Raw genomic sequence first — 27,618 nt, forward strand, 5'->3', positions numbered from 1 at the left:
TCTGAATCATAGGAGTGCCAGAAGGAGAATAGGAAGACCAAGAAATTGAAAACTTATTTGAAAACACAATGAAGGAGAACTTTCCCAATCTGGCAAAAGAAATAGACTTCCAGGAAGTCCCGGAAGCTCAGAGAGTCCCAAAGAAGTTGGACTCAAGGAGGAACACACCAGGGCACATCACAATTAAGTTGCCCAAGATTAAAGATAAGGACAGTCTTAAAAGAAACAAGAGAAAAGGAGAGAATTACCTACAAAGGACTTCCCATAAAACTCTCAGCTGATTTCTCAAAAGAGACCTTACAGGCAAGAAGGGGCTGGAAAGAAGTATTCCAAGTCATGAAATCCAAAGACCTACATCCAAGATTGCTCTATCCAGCAAAGCTTTCATTTAGAATGGAAGGGCAGACAAAGTGCTTCCCAGATAAGGTTTTACAAAACAGTAAAACTATAACAAACTCACAACTATCAACAACTGAACCTAAAAGAAACACCCCCAAAGCTAACCAAATGGCTAGAACAGAAAAAGAATCACAGAAGTGGAGATCACATGGAGGGTTATAGATGGGGAGGTGAAGGGGAGAGAATGGGAAATAGATACAGGGAATTAGAAGCAGAAATAGTAGTACAAAATGGACAGGGGGAGGTTAAGAATTATAAAGGAAATGGAGAAGCCAAAGAACTTATATGTACAACCCATGGACATGACCTAAGGGTGGGGAAATGCTGATGGGAGGGGCGTGCAGGGTGGGGGATAAAGGGGAGAAAACAAATGGGAAAAATGTGATAGCATAATCAATAAAATATACTTTAAAAAATGAAGTGAACCCTTTAATGTGTCATCAATGATAACTTTTTTTTTGGTGGTGGCAAAGTAGTTAGAAAGATTATTCTTCGAGAAAAGTTATTTTGCTGAATTGCTGTGGACATGAAAAGATGAGGTAGGTGGAAGCCTGAATGCTGGAAAGTTAAAAGGGAACTTCATCAGTGACCGCCCCAGCAAGGGTCAGGGAGCCCCACGCCAGGGAACTGGTCCCAGCCTCCCTAACAAAAGTGACGGCCAGGAGTGGGAGAGGAAAATGCGCAAAGGTCTACGTGATGACTTGTGGAAATTATTGCCTTGACTTGTCTTCTTAATCTGAACAAATAGTCAGTATCCAATCTCCAGAAAACTAATTACCTCCAGTATTTGGAAGTCTGTGGTCTGTAATGCGAAATCTATTTCTGCTGATAAGACCACCACGCCATGTGGTATTCAGGTTTCCAGTCAATGTTTCTGTTTGATTAGTGCTGGTCGGCTTACAAGGGCCCCTTCAGTCCTGCGGGAGCTTGCACGCTCTCATTCCTACACCCAATGCTATAAAGTCTTACCAACAATGCAAAGCTTTTCATGATGACCTTCTGACGCTTTGTCAGTTATTAAACTCCCAAAGTTATTTTTATTAAATTAACACCGGATACAGTTATTAGAAGTGCCTCCTTGTAGAAACATAGGTAATAAAACCAAGAAACCTACCCTGGCCCTGATCAAAGTCTTCTCCAGGTGCTGTCCAAGATAAAACCACCTCCTCTTCCACTGCTACAGCCTCCAGGTCAGTGACTTTGCACAGGGGGAACACATCGGGATGGGGGCCAGCTGGAACCCCCAGCACAGACAAGGAGCCCCTGAGCTTATTTGGCTAAAGCCCCACTTCTGTTGCTCCTCACTCTTGCCCATGGGTCTTCTCGGGGCGTTCATCTGGGTGTTACCTGGGACAGCCAAGGACAGAATAGCCCCAAGAACAAGTTACAACCTCCTGAACACCTCATTCTTGACAAATTATTGAGCCCTATTTTAAAACTTTTTTCTTTACTACATTCTTAGAATAACTGAGTTGATTTATTCCAAAATTCATTCATTCATTCAATATTTTAGAGGCCTCTCTTGTGCCAGTAATCATGGGCAAAACAGTATCACGTGGAATTGATAGTCATATCAATAAATGTATATTTACAAATTGTGATAAATGTTAGAAGGAAAAAAGGCCGGGTGCTATGAGGGAAAATAGCACAGGTACATAATGTAGAGTGTTATCAAGGAAGCTATGTTTAACAGTTTCCTAAAGTACGAGCATGTGTCAGCCAGGTAAAGAGTGGAGGTAAGAATATCCTAGGCAGAGAGAAGAGGTTGTATAAAACTTTAGGGTGCGGAAGAGTTTCCAAGTTGGACAAACTTAATTAAAGTGAGGAGTACAGTCATTTGAGACAGGAGAGAAGTTTGTATAAGACCTTATGGGCCACTTTAGTGGTTTTGAAGTTTAATATTGCATGCTGTGGGGAAGTGCAGTGACACAATGACATTTGCCCTTTTACTCGTCACTCTGGCCATTCTTGGTGGAAAATGATTTCAAACACAGTGAACAAAGAGGCCACTGAGACAGCCATTGCTGAAAGTCCAGACAAGAAAAGACGGCTGCTGGATGCCCTGGCCGGGTGCTCAGTCGGTTGGAGCACAGCTCCCATACATCGAGGTTGCAGATTTTTTATCCCCCTTCAGGGAACATACAAGCAGCAACCAAGGCATGCATAAATAACTGGAACAAAAATTCTCTCTCTCTCTTCCTCTCTCCCTCTCTCTCTTTCTAAAATAAAAAGAAATGGCATCTTGGGTTGGGTGAGAATAGTGGAGAGGAAATAAGAAGTAGGCAGCTTGAGATGTCTTTTGGACATGAAATCAGCAAAAGCTGGTGGTGGCTTTGAATATGGCAAAAGAGAATATTGGCGAACAACAGCAAAACAGTAGCTCCCAGGTTTTTAAAATGAGCAACTTGGGAGAGAAGCAGGCTAAAGTGAAGGAGACTAAAAATGTAAGTTTTGAAAGTTTTGTCATTCCTGTAAAACATGTAATTAAAATGTCAAGGAGCCTGTTAGATGTGGATTTCAATCTACTATTGAGGCTTTAGATGAATGTAAAAATTTTGAAGTTATGGATTTGTAAGTTACAGTCATATAAACATTGTTATGCCTATATGGATTAATGAGGTTATCTAATAAGAATTTCAACTATAATGATAAATTGTATTTTTGAGTGCTTGGTTTACTATGTGCCAGGCACTTTTCTAAGTATCTGATGTATATCAAATATTTAATTTTCCCAGCAATGCTATGACAATGGTGTAATTTATTACTCCCATTTTTTACAGATGATGAAACCAGAGTACACAGAAGCCAAGTAACTTGCCCAAAGTCCCACAGTAAGTAAACGGGGGTGGGGAGTGGGGCTAGGTTTCCAACCCAGGCAGTGTGGCTCCAAATGGTACAGTGAGGACGTTAGGACTGAGCTCTGAGAATTGGCAACAATAGGCAAGGGGATGCTGGAAAGGAGCCCAACAAAAAATTCCAGAGAATAAGAGGTAATTAGGAGAGTGTTGTGTTATAGAAACCAGGAAATGACAAAGGAGAAATCAATTGGTTGTGCCAGATACTGCTCAAATCAGGTAAAATGAGGACTGAAATATGTCCTTTGAATGTAACAGTAGGCAGGTCACTGATGACTGGGCTAGAGCAATTCCAGTGGAGAGATTTGGATGGAAGAGTGATTTGGATGGAAATCAGACTGCAGTGAGCAAAGTAGAAAATTGGAGGTGAGAAAGTACAATCAGCAGGTTTAGATTGATTCCAAGGAGCCAAGCAACAGGGACTAGAAATGTGAACAGCAGCTGAGGAGGGATCAACAGTAAGTGTTTTAACGTGGAAAGCAGTAAATCATGCTTGAGTGCTGCTCAGAGGGAGCAGCTGAGCAGGAACACGGGCAGAGCTCTGAAGGCGCCTGCCCGGAGGGGCAGGCTGGGTGGGACCCAGAGCAGATTCAACGGGGATATCAGCCTTTGGGGAGGAGAGGTAAGGAGGAAATGTGACAGTGTCTGGACATTTGGTGGCGGAAGCAGAGCAGCTCCCATTTTCCAATGAAGTGTGTGCTCAAGTTATCACCTGAACGTTAGTTGATAGGGTGAATGTCACATATAGCAGGCATGCCTAGGGAAACCCAACTTTTTCTCACTAAGCTGTTAAGGGCCCACATGAAATACTCAGAGAAAAGCACAGTTGAATATTACTTTTCTAATCTCACTGTACACAAGATGCTGGTATTTTCATCCTTTAAACTCATGGACTTTAAAATGACACTCAGACCACTCAGCAACCTGCAGGCTCCTGGAGTGGAATCAAGTCTTCTTCTACCTACCTGGTATCCCAAGTTCCTAGGATTAAGCCTGTCACCTAATACGCCTTCAAAAATCTTTGATTTATAAATGAAAGGGGGGATATCTACTTAGAAAGGAAGTATTATATTTAGATAAAAATGGTTATAGCTGCTAAAATACATGAAGAGTACTCATAGACATTCTGTAGTTTTGTGAATGAGAATGCTGAGAAATGTTTTTGAGATTATTTTATAAAAAACGGTACTATATTTCTGTTTGTAATATTTTAACCACTGTCTCCTATCAGGAACTATAGTAACGGTGTTAAAAAGATGTGTATCTTCCACGGTCAACAACTAAGAAGGGTGGAAATGGGAGGGAAGTGGGGAGCATGGAGGGGGTGGGTTGGGATGGGAGTAATAGACAGAAAACTGTACTTGAAAAATAATTAAATAAATTTTAAAAAAGATGTGTATCTTCTATTTACGTGGCACTTTTGTCTTAAAGGAAGATGTAACATCGCCAGGAAGCACTCAGTTGACTATAATATCCAAACTCATAGTTTTTCAGAAACTCATTTCTTGTGTGGATTGTTTGGGACTTGCTTCCCTCTTTCAACTGCTAACAACTGTGTCTCTCTTGCTTCAACCTCTGTAGAGGAAATGCAGGAGCTGGAGCTGTGAAAACTCAATAAATGTCTTTATCTCTTAGTAATTCTGATGAAACAGTCACATGAAAGGGGTCAAAATAATGACCGAAATGAAGGGCGGAGAAATCTGTTGGAATTTCCTGTGGCCTTATTGGAGTTTACTACCATGTACCTTTGGAAAGTAAAGAGACAGTCAACGACTTATGCCTTCACTTAAGTATAAAGAGTTTTGAAATTCTGTCCCGCTCTTTCACCTGAGAAGAGGGACAGAATTCCCCTCTCTTTTGAACACACACATACACACTCACAATCTTCCCCTCTCTCTCAAATACACACATACACACACAGCTGTATTATATACTCGTTAAATGATATTATTCAAATAACGGTGCGAACGATTCTTACCGTTTGCTATATAACCTGGTACGTACATAGCATGACTCCCTGGAATAGAGTGGCCCAGGGCGCTTATGCTGGGAGAGTGATTGACGTGTACTTTCAAGCTACATCTACCATTTACAGCAAAGGAGAAAAAATACCTCGAGTAAATTCCATCATTTTTTATAACATCAGCACCTGTATGTATATATAAAAACAAAGCAAAACTCAAGGTCAACATGTCATCAGAGTTGATTATTAATATTTAATTAAATCATTAAAAAATAAGATTCACTCCCCTTATTTTTCTCAAGTTAGCATATGGTGTGATGGTCATAACTATTTTTGATATTATCAGGTGATTAAAAATCTAATGGCTCCAAAATTTCTGCTGTGGTTCCTTAACCTATGGAAAAATTATTTTCTAAAAGTGAATGAGTTGTACCTGCCTCGGTGCTAGGGAAGCATTTAATAATGGCCTTTAGAGCTCTCCTTCCTACAGTTGAAATTAATACCAGTTTCCCACAGAAACCAAGCACATCCTTAAGCTTGTTTATAGTCCCTTTTGACATAGAAGTGGTCTGTTCCCGGGAAATAAATATACATGCACATGTATTTGTTTTCACATAATTTGAAGGGGTGTATGAATACCCTGAAGCCCTGATAAGAAAAAAAACCACTCCTCATTAAAAAAAATCTTTGTAGTTGATTTTGAAAAATGGGGAATTATTTAATTTTTTAATTAAAGCATACATGGAACTGTTGTTCCGGATTAGAAGGGGCTCACTGACTTGGAGTTTGACAGTCTCTGGTTCCACCCACAGTGCCTTGGCCTGAATGGCAGGAAGACCCAGACCACGGTGGGGCAGCAGGCCAGTGCAGCTTAGCCCAAGTGCAGATCCCATTCACCGTGCAAGTGCAGCCGGCCTCAGCGGGCCAGCCGCTTGTCCTGTTCTCCCACCATACTCCCAGCCCTGACTCGAGCACTGTGTCTTCACTAGAGCAAGTGTCCTGGTCCCTACGGCAGGGGCAGCCTGCTCTGGAACATACAAAAGTAGGAGTATGTTTAATTAAAATAGAAGTGGTAAGCAACCCACAATCATAGTAGGTTTAGAGATTGCTTTTATGTACTAGAAAGAATCACATCTCGGTATTTAGTGGTTTCATGATGAATAAGGTCAACCTTTGCTGAGAAACGAAAATGGAAAATTTCCCTATGCCATGGTTTATTCATTAACTCTACTTAGCAGATAAATACCACTTTTAATATAAAAATAAATATTAGACAATACAAGTGTGCTAAATATTGGGGGGAAATCTAAATTTATACTTTAATGCCTAAACAATCTTTTTCATTGTTTCTTTCACTAGAGTATACATTTAGATGTCAAAATAATATTAAAGCCTACTGAGTCTATTCAAGTGGCCTTTCCTAAGATAACTTTATCTGTTCTCCTGTAGGCCAGCCTACAGGCTGGGGCGAAGTGGGGGCATTCTGCAAAGTGCATTTTTGGACTGCATACAGGAAATGAAAAGCTGTGGCTGTAGATAAGCAATCAGGAGAATGGAAGTTCATTTGGATCCATCCCAAGAGACAAAACAGGAGGACTTGTCTGGCATCCCTCTGAGGTAGCTATGAACTAAAATCCTCCTGTTTCGTAAATGTCGTACAACATTGCCATGGCAAGTGACTAGTGGGTTGCCAAACCTAAGACTCCAAAAATTTTTATTTTTGAAACAACAGAGGGAAGGAATATGATATTATTAGTAGATCAGACACGTGGGGCTACTAACATAGATTTTGAGGTCCACTGTCATTCTGAGAATTTAGTTTGGGAAAACACAAAACAAGAAAGATAAAACAACAAAGATGTTTGTTTTTAGAAGTCAAAAACGTTAGTCAGAAAGAGGCCCACCCCTGCTGTTCAGTGGCTTCACGCCCTGCTGTTTGTGCTGTATGACGAGGAAGCCCCGGACGCTCTCTCCATGGGCAGAATGAGTGGGGTAAGGTAGGGTTTTGTTGTGTTTTACTTCGTTTGCCCAGTGGTGGGAAAGTCTTTGTCCCAATTCCACTAGGTTTGCTTCTTGTGACCAACATCACACCTGTAAAGGGCACTGGCTGTGCCCTCTTATCCACCCAGCTGCTTGGCTACAGAAAGCCTTGGGTCATCTGTGGGTCACAAGTTCAATTTCCCATTTCCTCTTCACAATCCAGTTCAAGGGGGAAAATGGGTTCACAGTCATTGCATCCCCCTTCTTGGGTTTTTATTTGGTATTTTAATTGTTCTATCGGATCATTTCAGTGAACAGTACATCTAGTGAGTCTTAGCAGAATGCGGGCTTATCACAAGAACCTAGAACCCGTCCGTTCCCATTGGACCTCACTAGGTGTCGCTGAGCAAGTGGAAGCCTCTCGAGACCTAGCGACTTTCTCCTGCCACTTGGCTCTCACACACAGCCACTCTGAGGAGCCCCATGGGTACTCTGTTTTTCCAAGGTCACGGTTGCCTTCCTCATGCAGATGTGACCTGTAGCTACTTTGTATGTCAGTATTTCTATGCAAATTTGAGAATCTCATAAGATTGGATGAAAAAAAATTGAATTGAAAGAACGTGAAAGATAAGCTGAATATTGCTACTGCAGCACCACAGCAGAACGGGAACAATGACATGACATCACTTGCTACCTGCTCCGTCATCAACAAGTTTCAGCGTAACAGGATCTCCATCCTCTGGCTCAACAGTCACAGTTACCATAGCGTTGAGAATGGGATGAAGCCCCTTTCTCACGTTTGTGTAAACCGTCATGGGATGGGGAAAAGCCGTGCTGTCTGTTTCTACAAAGGCTTCCACAGTAGCAGGGGGCGGGGCTGGGCGGGAGGCATGAGAGGTCACTGTCACTGTCAGGGCTTGAAGAGAATGGTGGGTATTGTTCAGCGTGTAAGTCCAGAGCCCAGGCTGCAAAACAAAAGTCTTCTGTTTGGTCAAGTATGAAGATAAACCCTGAAATTTAAAGCATAAATCTAAGCTCCTAGGGTTTTTTATTCTTGTTTTGTTTATGTTGTATTTTCTAAAATAACGGCGAAAGAATGTCAGGAGTAGTAATATTGCCTAAGGGATGCCCACACTCACTATCTATGTGGCTCTCACAGCATAACTCACTTGCATTGTTAGGTACCTCCTTAGGGAATCACACCCTGAACTTATCTGTGGGGGAGGACACATCTCGAGTCATATTTTAGAAGATGATTATAACAGCGTTTCAAAGCTTCAAACTACTGCCAATATTAATCCGAGGCCCTCAACCCAAAAGAAGATTCAATGTTTATATTCCTTTCTTATAACAAGAGTACGGAACATTCCCATAATTATGGTCTGCGGGAGCACACTTCACTACCGGCAGCAGCACCTTCCCTTCCCTCCACTTCCCCCAAACCTTCCGCACGCTCAGAAATCTCAAGCAACAAAACCCACATACACTTTTAGGGATGGAAACAAGGAACACTCTTGTTTTAATCAGTCAGGATTCTACAATGTCTATGCTGAGTAATTTATAGAAATATTGCTAAATGTCATGCTCTTTTGCCCATCTAGACCGCATGAGGGAAAACTTGCAAATTAATGTCTAAAAGAAAAAAAAAACCTTTAACTACAATATAGCAGACATTGGTTCTTTTGCTTTACCTGTACATAAATACTTTTCCCCCCTTTCCTGCTCCTCCTTCTTAAAGGAAGTAACAGGAGGAACACAGTTGAGCAGGAGGAAGAAGAGAGAAAAACAATGGGTTAGGAAAAACATTGAGTCACATTCCACACATTCCACATTGTTTTTCTAACAGTGTGACTCAGTGTGGAAAGTAAGAGGCTACCACATCTCAGTCAGCCTTCTTCATTGGGGTGCCTGGTCTTTACCATTTTCTAGTGAAGTCACAATTCAAGCAACAAGATCATCTCTATCTATCTATCTATCTATCTATCTATCTATCTATCTAACATCCATCTATCATCTGTCTATCTCTACTGTAATCATAACATTAGTAACAGATACATGGCAGGAACCTCTACAACAGAAGCTTCTCTTTGGGTACAATAAGTGCTTCCATGTAGGGCACCTAACCCAGACCAAGGGGCTAGGCAAAGGTAGCCAGAAGTAGGTAAAGTACTCCTGGCCCTTGTGAACAGGTATGTAAAGAACATGATGAGTTTGGAGAAAAGTTAAGTAGGAGCAGAGGGTAGGTCGTTTGGGTGAGGGGTTAAGAGATGTGCTTGAGCAGAAGCCAAATAAGAGTAACTACATGGATTTTATCCTGAGGCCACCAAAAAGTATCTGATTTGTATTTCAGAAGGAGCACCTGATAGAGATGATGAGTGGGTGGGAAGGATGCTAGCCAGAGGCAGGGAAGTTGAGCAGAGGCTGTCAACCTGGTCTGGGGGGAGGGAGGGCCACCAGTGCTAAAGGACAACTGCATTAAGTCAGTGTGAGTGTGGATCTGTTCAATCCACCCCCTGCTTAGGACCTCTAGTGGTTTCCCTTTGCCCTTAGGGTTCAGGCTCCTACTCCCTTTGCTCCCTACAAAGCCCTTGCTGACGTGGCTCCTGTTTCTCTGTCCAGCCTGATCACTGCCTCCACTTTTCTTCCCCCAAATTTCCACCTAACTTGCTATTCAGTAGTTCGTCCCTACAGAATGACCTGTAGTCTAGGAAGAGCCGTAGCTTTTCCTCTGAGTCTTTCTATGTGTTGTTCACTCTGCTCCATGTGTTAGTCACATCTTATCCCCTTTATCCCTCATATTGCCGTTTTTATATTTTCACTTCCAGAGATCATTCTCCTTCCCACTTCCCAGCATGCTTTTTCTGTATGCTCTGGGTACCTTGCTCTTATTCTTATCGTGGCATTTTATTATAAAGCAACTAAAACAAGACTTGGCACATACTTGGTGCTCAAAAATGTAGGTATTGCATGTATTCATATTATAAAATCTAAGCAGAGGGTGTTTCTAAGTGTATATGTAAGTATGTCATATGGATTTTGTAAAGAAGGAAGTGAGCAAAAATAAATTATTTTTTACTACATAAATACGAACTTCCACTGTTAAAGTGTTAAACCTACATTACTTGTTTCCCTTAAATTTTTAACATTCACAAAATGCCATCATAAATTTAAAGTCAAACTTTGGTATGTCAGAATAGGGTTTCCTTCACACAGTGCATTTAATTATGTAATTTAGCTGAAAGTCACCCACTTGACTAAACACTGTTGTCACGAATAAGCTCAGGACACCGACCTTAGCTGTCCCTGGAATGCAGAGGCGAGCAGTCCTCACAGCCTCTCTGATGACGAAGTTCTGTGTGTGGTATTTTCTCCCACTGGGGTCAAACAGCGCAATCTCAGGGGGCCACTGCTCTGCCATGTGACTAGGAAGGTAGTGTCGCTGCCCACACGGCTGTCCACAGTCACACTGTGTTCCCGTTGCTGGCGAGGTTTGACACTCTCTGCCATACTTCCAAGCTGTTCTAGAGAATACATATATACATGCGAGTGTCCAGTGGATACATAGTCATTCTGTGTTTTTCTTCACTTTGGTGACAAATAAAAATGAATTGTCAAAAATAAACACCATTTAATTCTGATGTGTTATACTTACATAAATCATTTTTCATATAGAGGTACATTGCCAAACAAATACAACGTATCATATAAGTACAGCAGATATAAAATATTTTATTATAGTTAATACAAGTGTCACTTCAATAGCGTTTAATCCTTGTGTAGTTACAATGAATGCAAATCTGTAAATAATTTTGAAAAATTATATTTATTATATAAACACATGAGTAAGATTCTGTAAAATTGCTGAGACTTGGAAAGCACTTAAAACTTTATTGGTGGACGACAGCAAATACACTGTGGGCTATTTTCTAAAAATCAGTCCAACAAGGGTGTGTGCACCGGGGCCTGACTGGTAGGGTTAGATGGAGTCTGCGCCCACAGCCCAGTAGCGCTGACAGCATAGAAACCAGGGGGCAGAGGTGGCCAAGTTCAGGGGCATGAGGTTAACTCAAATATTGTGAATAATACTGTGTTACTTTTTAAGACATTTGTTTTTATTTTATATAATGAGAGAGGAAATCACAAGGTAGAAAGATCACTCAGAAAGCTGGGATAGTCTAATCTGTAATGTACCTTGTCATCCATAATTCACCTTTTCTCACTTCTCATCATGAAATTACAGTTATTAGCTTTACTGTGTACACACAACCCTTGTGTGTTAAAAATTTCCTAAGACTAATTTACTGACTTCATTGCTCACCTGAAGCCATTAACTTGGCAGGTTCACTTACCATCTGTGAGGAAATAGCAAGTGAAATTTTGTTCAGTTATGTTCAAAATATCTTTAAACTACTTAGAAAAAACTGTTTGGCCCTTTTAAAAAAATGGCTTGATTAGAAGAAGACTTTGTGAACAAAATCAAGTAAATTGTGGTTTTTAAAGAGTTATTTAAGAATATTTAGAATTTAATGGAATAGTTGATACTTTTTATATGCAAAAGGTGCTTCAAAGAAGCTTTTGGATGAACTAAAGTAAAACCTATTCCGATTTATAGAAAGTTACTATGGAACTAAAGTTAAATACATGGTTTCTTATTTTTCTTGGGGGGGCCTTACCCGCGCTGCACCCCCACCTGCCCCAATTTGAGCCGTGAGGAAGGAGCAAGCTCTGCTTACAGACCTTGAAAAGCTGAAGTTGCAGTTACAGAAAATGACTCCTGCGGCTGAGAATCAGACTCAGGTGAAAAGGAAGCCTGGCGCTGTCACTGCCAGGAAGGCCGTTCTGTGTTCAAATAAGATGAGTGAGGCAGCCAACACAATTCATCTGTTTTCCTTGCTTCCTCCCCCGACCCCAACTCCAACTGAAAGTATAACATTGAGCACATTCTGACCTGAATAGGTTGTTGCAAAACGTCTCCATTTCCAGAAGAGATTCTACCAAAAGCATCAATCATGCTATTGGAGTTTGATTTATCTGGAACAAAGAACTTTAAACCTCCTGAAATACATGATTTGGATGGTAATTATGAAGATGGATAAAAGAATACAGAAATAACATCTAGGCCTTTTCCTACAAACTTTCTCTGCATAGAAGGGTTAGTTTGGGAGAAACAGGAGTGGTGCTTCACGTGCTCTGCCGGGCACCCTCGCGGGCACACAGCGGGCGGCACGCAGGGCGGTTTTGTCTCCTCTACTCACAACTGCAAGGTCAGGGTCTAGAACTCCACTCCACATATGTTCAAACTCAATAAATAGGTATCTACTAGTCTGGTAATGAATATAATTCCTGGATAATCTAGGTTAATTGAGATCTACATTGTTATATATTTATATTTACACTCTGAAAACATTTTCAGAAATAATTCAGTAAAACCTAATTTTCAGTTTTCCAGTCAGCATAACCATTTTTACTGAATATAAAGAATATAAGATAAAATTATTCTGTGCCTCATTTTGAACAAATGAAAGATAGGTAGCTTATAATATTATATGTGTCCTTATCATAGAAGTTAGTACATTTAAACTTAAACATATTTTTAGCTTCATGATTATATATGCTTAGGCTGGTTTAACAAAGAAATTATTAAAAACTAATACTTTCATTGGACGTCGATAATTTTCACCCTCTAAGGAAAATGTAAAAAATATTCAGCAATATTTAGGCAAATTATAGCAATGGTTTTTTACATTCTTTTTTTCTTAAGAAAAACAGTTTCCATTTTTTTCAATTTAGCCATGTATTCTGTTGATATGATCTGGTTTCACTGTTGTGCTTTGAATATTCCAATCAAAAAGAACTACTCTAACATATAAGTTTTAAAAAAATCATTTACCTGTGAGACGTGATAGTTCCTCCAGGTTTTCGCCCGCAGATGGGCCCAGGGCGATGGTGTGAGTGGTTGAACCACCGCTGAGCACAGCGAGTAAGCAGTCACTGACACCCTCATCCTTTCCTCCGGTGGCTAATGTCATCACAGAGCCATAGGCTTTTCCATTCAGTTTCTCAGCCACCTGCGCATGGAGTATCAGCCATTCGGAAGGAAATGTAATTTAGATGGTCTTACTGAGCAGGAAAGTCCACTCTTTGATTCCCCCGCAGTGGGGCACATGCCTCTTGGAGCCTCTGTAGCACCCTGCACTCCATTTCCATCTTCATTCCGTCCTCACTCCACCCCACGACGGCACTCGTCACCCTACACGCCATTGCCTCTTTGCTTGTGGGCGGGGCCTCCTTCTGTTCCAATCACCATGATATGCCACTAGTTTAGAGCAGAGCCCCTCACGGAGCATGTGAGGGAGCATCACGGTGTGAGATCTGGCCCCGGCGATCCCGGGAGTGGCCAGTGCAGGCCCTAGGACAGTGGTTCTCAACTGTGGTTACACTTTAGAATCCGATGGGGAACTTTGAAAGTATTTGTGGCCAGTCCACACCTCTGATCAACTAACAGGCCCTTGGGGCATGAGACCTCAGCATCAGAATTTTTTAATCCCCAGGCGATTTCAGTGGGCAGCCATTGTTGAGCAACGCCTGCCTGTAGGCAGCAATAATGGCATTTGATGTGTTTTGCTTGCTACCAGATATTTGACTGATGGCTGCATCCCAGACATTGAATCCAAAGTTGTGTTAATTCAGACGAAGTCTTCCATTCCTGAAACATACCTCTGGCCTTGAGTCCCACGTGCTTGAGGTCTGCTATGACTACAGGCAGGAGCCAGACATGCTGATTTTGACTGGAAAACCCATGGGTAACATTGGCCACAGCTGGAATAGTTTCAGAATTGACACGGACAGTTTCAGAAAGGGTCCAGGTGATACTAAAGTTTCCCAGCCTGGGCCATTGTTTTCATTTATTTACTTATACCTTCAACAAGCAATAATTACATGGCAGGTACTGGGTTAGATACAGGGAATATGATAGTGAGTAAGATCTGGTTGCCAACCTCAAAGGTAATCCATCATTACTCTCCTATAGTTGAGGCCGTTTATCACTACAATGTAACAGATTGCCCTAAATCAGAAGCAACTCAAGGTTAAAAATGAGGGAAAGGAAAGTGACGGTGATCCAAGGCGTGGGGTGCTGTACCTCAAATCCCCTCTTAAGCCCTGAGCAGAAGCTGGTTTCTGCTTCAGCTGACACAGTGGCAGGCAGATATGAAACCAGCAGCTTGCGGTCATCATCACTGTTAATCTGGTGTAGCTGGGCTCTGATCTCTCCTTTGCTGTTGAAACTGACAATGCCCACAAAGGTATGAATTTCAACAATCTGCATCAGGTAAAATTCTGCTGCTTATCATAGTTGAAGCAGTCTGTCGGCCTATGTCCCAAAGAGGAAAAAAGGTAACAACATTTGGTTGGTAGGCAAAAGTGTGACTAAGCAACCTAAAAAGCAAATATCTCTGCTATTCTTTAGATTTTGAATTGTAATTTTTTTAAGTAGTAAAGACCAAGACAATGCTAGACTATTGTTTAACTGCAGGCTCAGAAATGAATGCTTTTCAGGAGGGATTTGGAATTCTGTCCCCGACAAGCTGTTCATAATTACCACTCTCCAAGAACACATATCCTCACTATTTCTTTCCAACTCAGAACTCAAATATCTATAGCACCATTTAATACTAGGTTTATAGCTTCTTGTTTTAAAATGCAGTCTGGGTAAGAAGAAACACTGCAAAGAGAATTATGGTGGAGAGTAGCAGTCAGAAGTACATATCCCTGGCACTACCCTCTGTTATAACGGTCATCTTAGGTTGGGGACTCCATCTGTAAGTAAGTATAAAGAAATATTATTTTCTTGATTTTTTCCTAAACCATTATAAAAGTAAACCCATTCTTACTTTATGGGCTAGGAAAAACAGGTAGGGGAGCAAAGTTGGCCTATTGGGCTATAAGTTATTGATAGAGAAACTAGTAAAAAAATAGTAGAAAAGTAATTAGAAAGTGGTGAGTTTTGAGGATTTTAAATTTATTTGGTTATGCATCTACATAGTTCAATAATATCTATGTTTAACAAGGGGTTTCCAGATTTCCTGAAAATTTAGCGATTGACTCTCGGGAGCTTGTGTGAGCTGGTTCTGTCGCAATCCTGAAAGTGGGTATTAATGTGCATTCCTGTTTTGTAGATGAGAAAACTGGCTTCAGAAAAGTTGTTTTGCTCTTGATTATACAGACACTAAGTGAAGGAGACAGAACCAAAAGCGTATCTGCTTGGTTTCAGAGATTAAGACTTCAACCACTGTCTGGGAATTTTGGAGCTTTGGAGAGTGGGTTGCTGGGAGTTTTCTAGATTGCCAGATGACTGAGGTATGGTTTTCTGTCCACAGTGACACAGACAATATCCACGTGATTGATATGCACATTCGCTGCAAAGTCAGTCTCTTGCCTCCACCAAGTATCTTTACTAGTGAATGGAATGTGGCCAGAGAGGAGGTTTTTTTACGTATTAGAGTTTTGGAATAGAGTCTTGTTTGGAAAATGTTGCCATTAGTCATAAAAATGAAGATTAGGAATTATCTGAGAATTTCATTTATCTGCATAACCTCAATTTCTGGGTCACATTCTGACTTTGCTCCTTTTGCCCCCAAGACAAGATGATATTCATTCATGACTGTTCCAAACCTTTGGCCTCCCCTTCCTATGCCCTTAGTCTCTGAAAATAAAAAGAACTAAAAACTGATTGAACTAAAAACTGATAAGTGTTTCACGACCATTGTTTAAAATGTTACCTCTGCCATCCTGCTGGACACATCCAGCACTAGACGGACCACTTTATCCACAGCCTGTACCAGGGAGAACGTGGGGGGAGGCAGGAGCTCAGTCCCGCTGATGGGAAAGCTCTGATTAAAGTCAGCGGAGTCTGAGATTACATCCCACGCACTTCGGTGGCTGCACATTCAGTTCTGTAGGTTTGGAGCTTCTCGGTTGTGGGTACTTGCATTACAGAATTCAACCACCTGGAGAAAGAACACAGCCTATCAGAAAATGAACGCTCTTCTGTCTTGCCAGACATGCTGTTCTTGCTGATGCAACTGACTAATGGTAAAAGGAAAGGTGAGCTGAGTATCGGAAATAAGGAGCACAACCACATGTCCTTCCTTCCTTCAAGAATGATATCCGATGTACACCTAACCTTGGAACCCTTTGCTTAAAACGCTGGCACCCTTGTGGTACAGAGATCAAGCTGTATCAAAGTATATTTGTACTTGGATAACAGATAGCAAACTATACAAATATACTATTATATACTATACTATATAATCTTAACAAAACAAAACAATCTCCTGCTTTCCTTAGCATGATACTGTGTCAGAGAAAACACCCTAGGAGATGTTATCTTGGTCAGCTTATTTCTTGAAATTGTATTTAATGACCACTGCACCTTTATTAATCAGTCAATGTATATGGCCTAGTTCAAATATTAGTCTCTTTAAGAATAGGATAAGGGGAAAACCAACTTAAATCTACTTCCTGATCTTTTTCCTTATTTGGAAACATAGACAAAATTCATTTCATAATATTAAACCTATATCAACACCCCTTTTAATGTTATGGTTTGTATTTTAAAGCCACGTGTTAGCATATATTCCCAATGGCTACATCCACACAAGGAATGGATGTTCCTGTTAACAGAGCCGTGTGCTTAGAACTAGGAGAACCTCTCAGTCCCTCTCAGTCCCGTCTGTAACTTCATAGAAGAGAAAACTGAAACTTCAAAGGGTTAATAATTGCTTAAGGACACAACTCTCATGGTAGGGTGTGGAGACAGGAGTAGAACTAGGCTTCTTTATTACTTGCTTTTAACTCCTTTATGTTTTATGACTATGGTTAGGAGATTGCAAGACTTATCAGACTGGGAATGAATAAGTAGGTCTTTCAAAGGGCCACAAGGATGGTGCGTAATCAACATCAGAGTGATGAAATACACACCAGGTTGGCTCCAGATAGCAAAGCTATAAATTAAAAACACAATGGATCAGACAAGCAATAAGAAACATCACTTCAAATGTATGGAATGACTCCTAGTCTTGACTGAAACCAGACTGAAGAAAAAAGTTATTTTAAAAAAAGAATGTGTCAATCCATGGGGCATTTGTCAGTGATAGAACAGACAACTTCACAGAGGCCTGTGTCCACAGTGCTTTAAGTTCCATGGAGCAGAGATGACTCACACACTTGACCTTCAGGTTTTTGTGAAGATGAATAGATCCCTCTGGTATCACCTAACTCCCTCCTTTCTGACTGCATGCTCGCGGAGCAGGCTTCTTGTGAGAACTGGACTCTTCCGTGCTGCTTCTTTCAGAGACAAAATGAACTGACCTAAGGAGGCAAGTATTAGATCTCCATGGCAGCGTACTCTTTTTAACTAATAATTTTTTAAACGATGCTCGGGATTTATACTCCAGTCTCTTGCCGATTAGTGTGGAATGATGACAAGGTTGAGTTTCTGAACCTGCCAATGTAGGGATTAGTATAGGTTTCCCTTGGTCGCAGCTTGACTTTTCTCTCTAAGTTCTAGACTATGCAAAACAAGGGGAAAAGAATTAGAAAGTACAGTTAAAACAAGAATGGATCACTATCTCGAATGAGAGAATCAGTAGAATTGTATCACTCATCAACCCAGTACACTTCTCTAAAAAAGATACAGGAACACTGCCATCTGAGCAGTTTACCTTGAGCTTTATAAGGCTCTCATTAAATCACCTTCTCTGGAGAGCAAACGATCACTTTTCCTGAGGAATCTACTTTTGGTAATCATCTTTGGGGCCCTAGTTATTTTTTAATCTGTAAAGTAAAAGCTAGATGAACTGTAAGGTCCCCCAAGCTCTCAAACATAGTGAGTATTCTGTTTTTGTTTAAATACTTAAAACCTATCAGTCTATCTTAGGAAGAGATGGAATCTTGTAGGCGTTTGTCATTCCAAGGCCACACTTAGAGAGGATAAACTTTGCATGAACGTGATTGATGCTGTTGCATTTTGAGTTCGATTGTATATAAACGTGCATCCTTCTTGGAAAAGCTTCCTAATAATACAGTTTTCTTGGGGACAGGGGCCTTTTTCACACACAAACATGCCTGTGATGTCAGATGAACACCTAAAAATAGAAAGAAGAATTACATCTATTTTAGAAATACTTGTGTTTTTTTTCTTTACTAGCTCATATAATAGTTGCAAACATTGTAGCTTACTGGAAACACATAACACATTTTTAAAACTATTAAGTTCATTAATTTAGAAGTGGACTTCACTTTATATTAAAGAAGTTTTTTTCTTGATGAGAGGTTCTGGATTGCCAAGGTCTTTACCAACTAAACAAGGTCAAAGCAAAAGTTACTGGGAGATCAACGTGAGTTTTTGGAGATACGAGGAGGAGGATGAGGGGCGATGTCCCGGGTCAGGGCTCCTGTGAGCTGATTGCCATTGGACATCAGAGGGAGAAGGGAATGAACACATAATGATGTTATTTCAAAGGATTTCTTCCTAAACAGGTAACCTCAAATTGTTGAGGGGAGTGAAAAACAATACAACCTTTAGGAGTTAACATCTACCAAAAATTACAGCTGAGAATATTCTTCGACTCAGTAATTTTTAGGAGTTATTTAATATAGGTCTGCCTGCATACATGAGAAATGGCCTATATATAGCATTATCACCTGCAGTCTTATTGGTAGTAAAAGATTGGGAATGGCCCACTTGTACAATAGGGGAGTGATTGAAAAATCTTGTTACATCCACACAATGAAACTTCATATACAATTATTTTAAGAAGAGTGAGGGAAAACACACATTGAAAAAAATTTCCTACAGAAATCCTGAAAAGATAAACAACAAACTAATAGACATGGTTATCTGGAGGGAAGGAGAGGGTGCAAGGTAGAGAGAGGGGTGGGAGTGAGCTACCTAAGAATAACTTTGATATTTGAACAATATAAGCATTTAAAAATGCAATAATGTTATAAAACTGAAAATTGTCAATGAAGTTTGGCTGCCATCACAAACTTAATTTTATTTATTTTTATTTTTTAAAAAGATTTTATTTATTTATTTATCTTCAGAGGGGAAGGAGAGAGGGAGAGAAACATCAATGTATGGCTGCCTTTTGTGCATCCCCTGCTGGGAGTTGGCCTGCAGGGAACCAGCCTACAACCCAGGCATGTGCCCTGACTGGGAATTGAACCCTGATCCTCTAGTTCACAGGCCTGTGCTCAATCCACTGAGCTACACCAGCCAGGGCACAAACTTAATTTTAGAATAAAAAAATAAACTGAAGTTTTAGCATGAGAAATTAACTAACCTTGTTACTTTAATTTGATTTTGCCCATTGATGTAGACAGGTTTCTCATGGTTGTATTCATCAAACACACCCCAGCGGAGATGGGCCCATTCATGGACAGTCACTCTGCCTGTGGAACAGAGAGCTTTTGTTTTGAGTTCCCAAACTCTCAGCGATGGACCTTGCTGATCAGTGAAGATGTAACATTGCTTGACTATATATGCTCATTCTGAAGGGTCGAAGTACAATTCCCTCCTCCTTTCCTCTTCCTCACCCCACTTTCATCACCTTCTACATCACCCCTGTCTTCATAAAAGAGGCAGAGTGAAAGTGTGGTTAGTCCCATAAATGCAAACCAGTCATTTACTTTGTGCACATACTTGGAACTAGTGAGGAGTCCCTCATTCTCTCATTGTCCCAGTGAAATTGCATAACAAGCTTCTATTTAGCTTCATATAGGCCTATAATGTCAAGATTTGGGGAAGAAGGAGAGAAACACATTTAAGTGCAATGAACTGACTGTTATATCTGTAAAATTCTAATGTGTTGCAATCCTAACTCCCCACGTGAAGGTATTAGGAGGTGGGGCCTTTGAGGTGATTAAGTCGTGGCAGTGGAGCCCTCATCACGTGATTAGTGACTTTATACAAAGGCTCCAGAGAACCCCTTTCCTCTTTCTGCCAGGTGAGGACACGGTAAGCAGATGGCTGTATATATAATAGGAAGTGGGCCTCCCCAGACACCAAATCTGTCAGTCCCTTGATCTTGGACTTCCAGTCTCCAGAACTGGGAAATAAACTTCTGCTGTTTATAAGCCACCTAGTCTATGATATTCTGTTATAGCAGCCCAGACAAACTAAGATATCAGATAAGCAAGTAAAAATTTCCTATTCTTGAGTCTGACTTACCCAAGCATGCCTCTTTTTTTTTTTTTGTAGGTAACTCTACTATCCAGAACAATGATTGAAACTGTTGGGGCCAGGGAGGCAGAAAGGAACAAAAAAATCATAGATCTTCCTCTCTAGCTTGGATGGTCCTTCTTCCTTTTTGATTTTATCCCAATTCTTCACATTTGTATTTATCTCCAACCCTTAGCTCATGGAGAGAGACCCTCACCCCTTGGCATCCAATCCTTTATAACTTGTTCCTTACTATTGTAACTATCGCATTTCCTTCAATGCTCAGATCAAAACAGACTTCTTCCTCCTTCCTGCTTTCTAGATTAACTCCCCTCCCAAAGTGCACTTTTTTTCCTGACTTTATTAAAGTTATGGAAACACAGGAAGTGTTTGCTAAGTTGACTCAGGCTGTGGTATATTGTGCAATGTTTGGACCTTGGGACAAAGGAAGGGAGGGGGAATAGCCAAAGTTGAAAGCATTTAGGAAAAGTTTGTGCCTACTCATTGAATTTAGAAGTATTGATGAAGTTATTTTTTAAAATTTATTGATTGATTTTAGAGGGAGAGAGGAGAGAGAAAGGGGACAAGAAAGAGAAAGAGAAACACCGACTTGTTCTTCCACCATCCATGCATTCAGTGGTTGTCTCTTGTATGTGCCCAGACTGGGGATCAAACCCACCACCTTGGTGTATTGGGACAATACTCTAACCAACTGCATACCTGGCCGGGGCCTGAGGAAGTTATATGTTTATGTGGAGATGATCAGCACCTTATACTTATGAGGAAGCACTCTTAAAAAGTTTTAAGCGTCTTGTTAAATGTATTTTATAGAGTGTGTTGCTCCAATCTCTGCTAGCTATATAGAGGATAACAAAAATGTATATTTCACGAGGGTGTTCATGAAAATGTCATTTGAAAGACACTACTATATGTTAAAATAAAAAACAAAAACATTAAGAATGAGATGGTTAGTCCTTGACCTGCTGATTTTTTCTCACTACAGTTTCTCACTCAAATCTTGTCCACTAAATGCCAGTTTTCAAACCTGAGACCCTGACGACGCTCCCAAACTCCAGCCTCCCACTTTCAGTCACAGGCTGAGCCTTTCCACCAGCACAGCTCACTCTCCTCACAATCAATTTGCGTCAGCCGTACTTGTGGGTTTCGCTTCAAGTTGGTTCCTTCTATTCCTGCCAAAAGCTTGGTCTTCCTTAACGCTGCCCACACACATCCCCCTTGTCCTTCATTGCACAGCAGTTCAGACCTCCGTTTCTCTTTGCTCTTCCGGAATGTCTCTCATCACTTAGAGTTGTTAGGAGTGAACAAGATAACATTTGAAGAGTAAACAAGATAACATTACAGTTCCAGTTTCTCTGTCACTGAGCTGAGGAAGCCAGGTTATCCACACAGCCTGGTTCATCATCTTAAAACCCAGTTTTAAGGGTGACATTCCTGTGCTCCTACACCTTCAACGGTGACCTGCTCATTTGGGCATTTGAAGCTCTCCATCACTTACCCCCATGTATATTTTCGCATTTTCTCCCACTTCCATACCCACCGTCACTGGCCCATTAATAGGGTCTACCGCTCACATCTCTCAAGTTCGCTCTGGATTCTGTTGGCACACGTTGGTTTATACTATTTCCACCGTTCCTTCCCTTTTTATCAAAATGCTATTCAACTTTGAAGCTCCTCTGCTTAATGAGGCATTTTCTGACCATCTTTAACTCAAAATGTTTTCTCCTTTCATTAAATTCTTATAGAACTCACTGCCCAGGCCATCAATCTGGTGCTTAATTCTTTCTGGCTCACTTTGCTCCTCATCTTTTCCTGGGCATGTGGCCTGTCTTTCCAACCACAGGGTAAGTCTTTGGCAAATTTCAGGTTCTCTGAATCTTATTCTGCACTAAGCACAGAATATTGTAAATAGTGCTGGCAAATGTCTATTTTTTGATTTGCCACATTTACCTCGTGATCCATAGCCAGCAGTTAAGTCATCATTTAGTAGAAAGTCAGGTGAGAAATAAATGTATTTCCCCTCTTTCCACACCCTCTGTATTGTAGGGTGTATGGGTCACCTCCACGTGTCCCATACCAGTCAGTCACTTTGACAGTTGCCTAAATTAAAATAAATGCCTTGTAAGACTCTATATCTCAACTGTGATGTTGGTGACATAAACATATACATGTTAAATTACCTTGAGCTATATACACTTAAGATCTGTACATTTTACTGTATACATTATATTCACCTTTAAAAAGAGATTTTTAAAAAGAAATGCCTCATAGATGGAGTTTAAAATGCACTCAACTAAATTTCAAAAATACTCGACATTTTAAATAAAAACCCCTGTATTTTAAAAGCGTAGCAAATTTCCATAGAGCTTCATTATTTGCAGTTGACCTCCCAATTCCCAGATTAGAATGTTCTCGAATTACACTGAGTTGGACGACCTTCCGAGGCGGGGGCCAAGGTGGTGGCACAGGAAGATGCTGAACTCACCTCCTCCCAGGGACGTGGACGCACAGAATCTATAGCTACATTTGGACCATTTCCCTCTGAGAGAATCTGTAAACTAGACAAAGTGCTCTTCCAGGAAGAAAAGATCAAAGGACACATTGAGATGGGTAGGAGAAGCAGAGACAAGCTCTTGCCCCCCAAACTGCACCTCCAACGCAGTGACACATGATAGGGAGGGATCTCACCAGGCTGGCGCTTCTCCTGCAGGAGAAGAGCTTCACGAGGAACACCCCAGCCCCTGGGATCTGCACTGGAGCGACAAACCCTCCATGTGTCTGGCTTAGAAAACCAAATGGGGCTGATGTCCAAGGGGCCCAAAGGGCTGTAGGGAACTGAGATTCTGTTTTAAAGGGCTCATGTGAGTTCTCACTTGCCTGGAGAAACAGTGCAAAAGCAATAGTTTGAAAAGCGCCTAAACTGTATGTGAAGGAGATTCCTTTACTAATCTTAGAATATCTGCTGGAGGAGCGGAGAACAGCTGAAACTCTCTCCAGAGACGGAGGCACTGTCAGATTCCAGTTCTGTGCTCTCGGCCTGCCTGGCTCCCGGGTGAGGGGGACCGGAGGCCACACCCTCCCACTGCATTGCTAGGACGGCCGGGTGAGTAGTTGCCACCCGGACCCACTGCCTTGCCCAAACACGTTCTTCCTGCCTTCTTCTCACTACGCTCCTCGAAAGTCGTCCTACACTTTCGGCAATGGGAAATGTTGCTGATTTACACTCTGGCAGGAGAAGACAGTCATATTTTTATATGTGTGGGTGGCTTATGTTTCTGTCTGGACATGCGTGTTCACTGCCCTGACAGGATGGGAAATAAAAGTAGTCATAATTGGAATTGTTCCCTTTATAGCTGATACTCAGTAGATAAAACTAGTTTTTGTTCTTTAACCAGAAATTTCAGGAAAGACCCTGTAATTTACAAAGAAAAAAATCTTCTAGAGGCAACCTGGACGATGGTACTTTGCTTACTTTTTTTGTGCACAGTTTGTACTTCTTTACTATATTTCTATATATTTTGTGAATAACAATCTTCCCAATAATATTATTTGCATGTTAATATGTGATTTGTTTTTGCTAACGTTCTCACATTTAAAGTTTGAACACATTATAGTTTGGTTGTTTTTTTTCCCCTCCTTGATTTAAGCTCATTTGATAAAACTCCAAATTCTTATCTTTTCATATGATTCTTGTTTTACTTTGCTGTAATTATTAGCTTTCCATATGGCAGGTATTAGAATCTTTATACTTCTGAAAAACACTCTTCTCTTAGTAGCATTGAATAGGTAAAAAGAAGCTTCAGTTGTCATTTCCTATAACCAAATAAGAGAAAAGCTTATTTTATCATTGCAAATCCCTTATGTTTGAGTTTTCTGGTTATACTTAAACAAAGTCGTAATAGAAAATAATGCAAGCATGTTGAAGGGACCCATTTCTTTTAGATACAGCATTAGAATTTGAGAAAACTTAGGAATGAAATAAATGAGCTTAGATGGTGGTTTGGAAGAGAGTTTAGTACACTAATGATGTGTCTGGGCTCGCCTATACAGTTTTCCCAATTTTGTGAAAGTCTTTTACGTTTTTACCAAACAAATCCTTTTCATGCTGCACCTGTGGGAATGTTCAGGACCACACCTTATAATGACACTAATTTCACAAAAGCATTACCAGAAGGAGGCGCTTAGTGAACCCTCCTTATTATCAGGTGAAAATAGTCAATCAGAGAACATCCGGGTAAAAAGAAAGGCTCTCACTCTTTCTGTCTGAGATTTCTCACCCTCGGGATGAGATACAACAGCATGATTTTCATAAGCACCATCATGCTTATTCATCAGCCAAATGTCTGGTCTTTGTTGCCACAGCGCATTATTTTTTAAGTGTTCCCCCAAAGCAGTCAGGTAGGAAAACAAAAGCACTAACATTAGTAGTAATCAACAGCAAAAACCAAAAGAGGACCAGACCCATGGGCTAAGAACTGACACCACAGAGCATTAGGTGAACACACTGGCTTGGCCATAATTATAATTTTTGGTGTGATCTTTAGAAAACACTGCTCTCTTTACTGCTCAAACTATAAACTATCCAATTATTAATAGGATAATAATTCTGACTTCATGTTTGCCACTCACCTTAATGTTTGGGATGAGGTTCCGATCTCCGGATACCTGAGGATTGATTGCAACTCGTAATCCATCATACCCATCGTCTTGAAGCTGCACTGCGGCTCCCATGAACAGGAGTTCTGGACTTAGGGCCACCGGGAGAGCTGCAATCTTCAGGCTGCAAATCTTCAGTACCTGCATTGTTCGTGTGGGTCATGTTGCAGAGAAGCCTCTGGTTTATTCACACTGGTCCTGCTAGGTACATTGTGCCAGGCTGTGAAGGCGAGGCAGATAGTTAATTCCTAAACTTGGAAGGTCCTAGGACTTGTGATGAAGGAGGTGTCTTCTTTGCACAATCAGGGGTGGATCTGTCTGAGACCTGCCTGTACAAATCCTTTCTCTCTAGGCAGTACCACACTTGCCCATTCTGTGGCTGAGCTTTCTGCTGAATCATGGTTGGACAATAAATAGTCTATCTCATACTCATTTTCTATTTCTCAAAAGGAAGAGGAGAATAAGACAAAAGGAGTTTGAAAGAGAGAAGCCTGGGTGGCTGGGCTGGAAACCAGAGAATCGGGGTTGTTCCATCTACTTTCAGGACAAACACAGAAGTCTACGGTGATTTTCCTCTCCTTATCCTTGACAGCGTTTTCCATCAGTCGGCACAACTCCTTCACTCAAGTCATATTTTTTTTGGAAATCATTGTTTGTTGTAAGATTCGCTGGTCTGGTTATTTTGAAGATTTAAAAATCTCTCCTGCCGCCCTGTCCCTAGGGCCCTTGGGTCCAATAGTCTGAGCAAGCTCTTGGCTAATGGCTGGGGGGAGGTGTCAGGTTTCCCCCAGGAGATTGGATGCCTGGGCAGGCCACAGAGGCCTTTCCCTCTGCCCTTGTTGCTTTTTTCCCCCTCTGGAGCTGGGAAAAGAACGAATTTCTCTTTCGGTAACTCTCTCCAGAGAGCGAAAGTCTGCCTCCGCCAACCTTCCACTTCCCCAGCACCTGCCACAGAATCTCATATGGGGTAGGCCGCTCAAATATTTTATGAGTGATTAATAATACCTGATAATTAATTACACGATGCTTTGGAGCTTACCAATGAGCCCATTTAAATGTCAATCCCCTGATGCAGGTATAATTTTTTACTTCTGTTTTTCAATGAAAACACTGAGTCTCAGAAAGATTTTGTAAATCAGCCAAGGGGGCAGAAAGTAACGCTTGTTTTTTGTTGGGTTTTATCTCACCTATTTCATGGGGGACAAAACGAAGGTTCAGAAAAATCTAAGTGAGTTGTTCAAGGTTGGACAAGTGTCATCACAGTCCAAGAGTGACACCAACTGACTTTAAGTTTCATTGGTTTTTGCTCTATCATGTGCTCAGGAGGCTAGAAATGAAATGTTTAAGAGCTGTAACATTGATGAGTATTGAGGGTTTTTTTTTTTCTCTTGCTATGTCTCTTCTTGGAACCTCGTCTCTCACTGCTTCTCACCTGCTTTCCCTTCAAATTCCAGTTCCGGGCTGAAGCCTGAGCAGAGCCCCCTAACTGTCAAGTCCCCTCTTTCATGCCTCCCTAGCAGCAGATCCCTCTCCTCCGAAGCATGTGGTTACAGTGTCACACCTATATTGTGCAATTGGTGGTCTGCTCCCTACCGAAGGGCATCTGAGAGAGCAGACCCTACCTGCTCTGATCACAGCCTCCTCCGTACCTAGCTCAGTAAACAGTTGTTGGATGGATACACGGAGTGAGGAGAAGTAAATTAAAGCCAGGTTCTGAAGGAGCCATACATTATAGTGAGACAATACTACCCCCTCTCCGACTTTGATTGTACCCCCGTCTAGAAAATATCTCTTGTTCCAGAACAGTTTCCCTCTGGCTCCCTCTTGACAGACAGCATGGTCATTATTGGTGCTCTGCTGGATGTGGAGGAGAATGAAATGTCGCTGGTCATCACCTGGCTGCCACAGGTGCTCACTCTGCAGCTCAGGAGTCAGCTTAGCTCTCTTGTCTTCTGGGGCTGATTCCCAGCTGTGAGATTTTCCTGCTCACTTGCATTGTGTCTGCCAAACAGGAATCCAGACGTGTGCCTGGAACTCCAAAGTTCTCCAAAGAAACTCCAAAGGCTGTGCCTGTAACTGTGACTCAGTGAGTGAAACAGTGCACTTAATTTTCAACTTTCCTTGGCATTTTATTTTCTTATGGCAACCTCTTGTGATTTGAAGGAAACGATATTTCCATCGGCAAAGAAGCATGCTTAAAAATTAAGCTCTAAGCCACACTGAGAGAGTAGCTTTTTTCCTGAGAATCAGGGAAGAGTTTCTTCTTGCCACTGTGCATACTCATGTCAGTAGGTCGCCAGTAGGGGGCGGGTCTCTAGGGCTCCCAGCCAGCTCTCTCTTCACTTGTTCTTATGGACAGTTACAATGACTCCCCTAGAATGTGAGGGTGGAGAACGCTGGCTACAGAGGGCATGCAGTTTTATAAAGAACTCATATAAGTGAACAGCCTTGTTCAACTCCATCTGGGTTGAAACCTGAACGAACCACTCAGGCTTTGCTTACCCTGGGGCTGAGCGTCCAGG

The 27,618-nt window shown here is 41.3% G+C and overlaps 1 protein-coding gene across 1 annotated transcript in view; it reads right to left on the reverse strand.

The window, feature by feature from the left end:
• CLCA2 (chloride channel accessory 2) overlaps nucleotides 1-25,505 on the reverse strand; it is a 52,101-nt gene extending 26,596 nt beyond the window's left edge. Inside the window, 17 exon segments of the mRNA XM_037061011.1 lie at nucleotides 1,514-1,663; nucleotides 1,666-1,746; nucleotides 5,233-5,403; nucleotides 7,892-8,162; nucleotides 10,490-10,602; nucleotides 10,605-10,713; nucleotides 12,146-12,252; nucleotides 13,088-13,265; nucleotides 14,339-14,569; nucleotides 15,978-16,205; nucleotides 18,179-18,344; nucleotides 19,545-19,653; nucleotides 22,391-22,465; nucleotides 22,468-22,540; nucleotides 24,116-24,253; nucleotides 25,070-25,228; nucleotides 25,230-25,505. Coding sequence (XP_036916906.1) covers nucleotides 1,514-1,663; nucleotides 1,666-1,746; nucleotides 5,233-5,403; nucleotides 7,892-8,162; nucleotides 10,490-10,602; nucleotides 10,605-10,713; nucleotides 12,146-12,252; nucleotides 13,088-13,265; nucleotides 14,339-14,569; nucleotides 15,978-16,205; nucleotides 18,179-18,344; nucleotides 19,545-19,653; nucleotides 22,391-22,465; nucleotides 22,468-22,540; nucleotides 24,116-24,253; nucleotides 25,070-25,228; nucleotides 25,230-25,259 — 2,389 coding nt within the window. The 5' untranslated portion in view covers nucleotides 25,260-25,505.
• Between the last annotated feature and the right edge of the window lie 2,113 nt (nucleotides 25,506-27,618).

The sequence above is a fragment of the Sturnira hondurensis genome, unplaced genomic scaffold (genome assembly GCF_014824575.4).
Source record: "Sturnira hondurensis isolate 20B ecotype Veracruz unplaced genomic scaffold, ASM1482457v3 Scaffold0013063, whole genome shotgun sequence".
Taxonomy (NCBI): Eukaryota; Metazoa; Chordata; class Mammalia; order Chiroptera; family Phyllostomidae; genus Sturnira; species Sturnira hondurensis.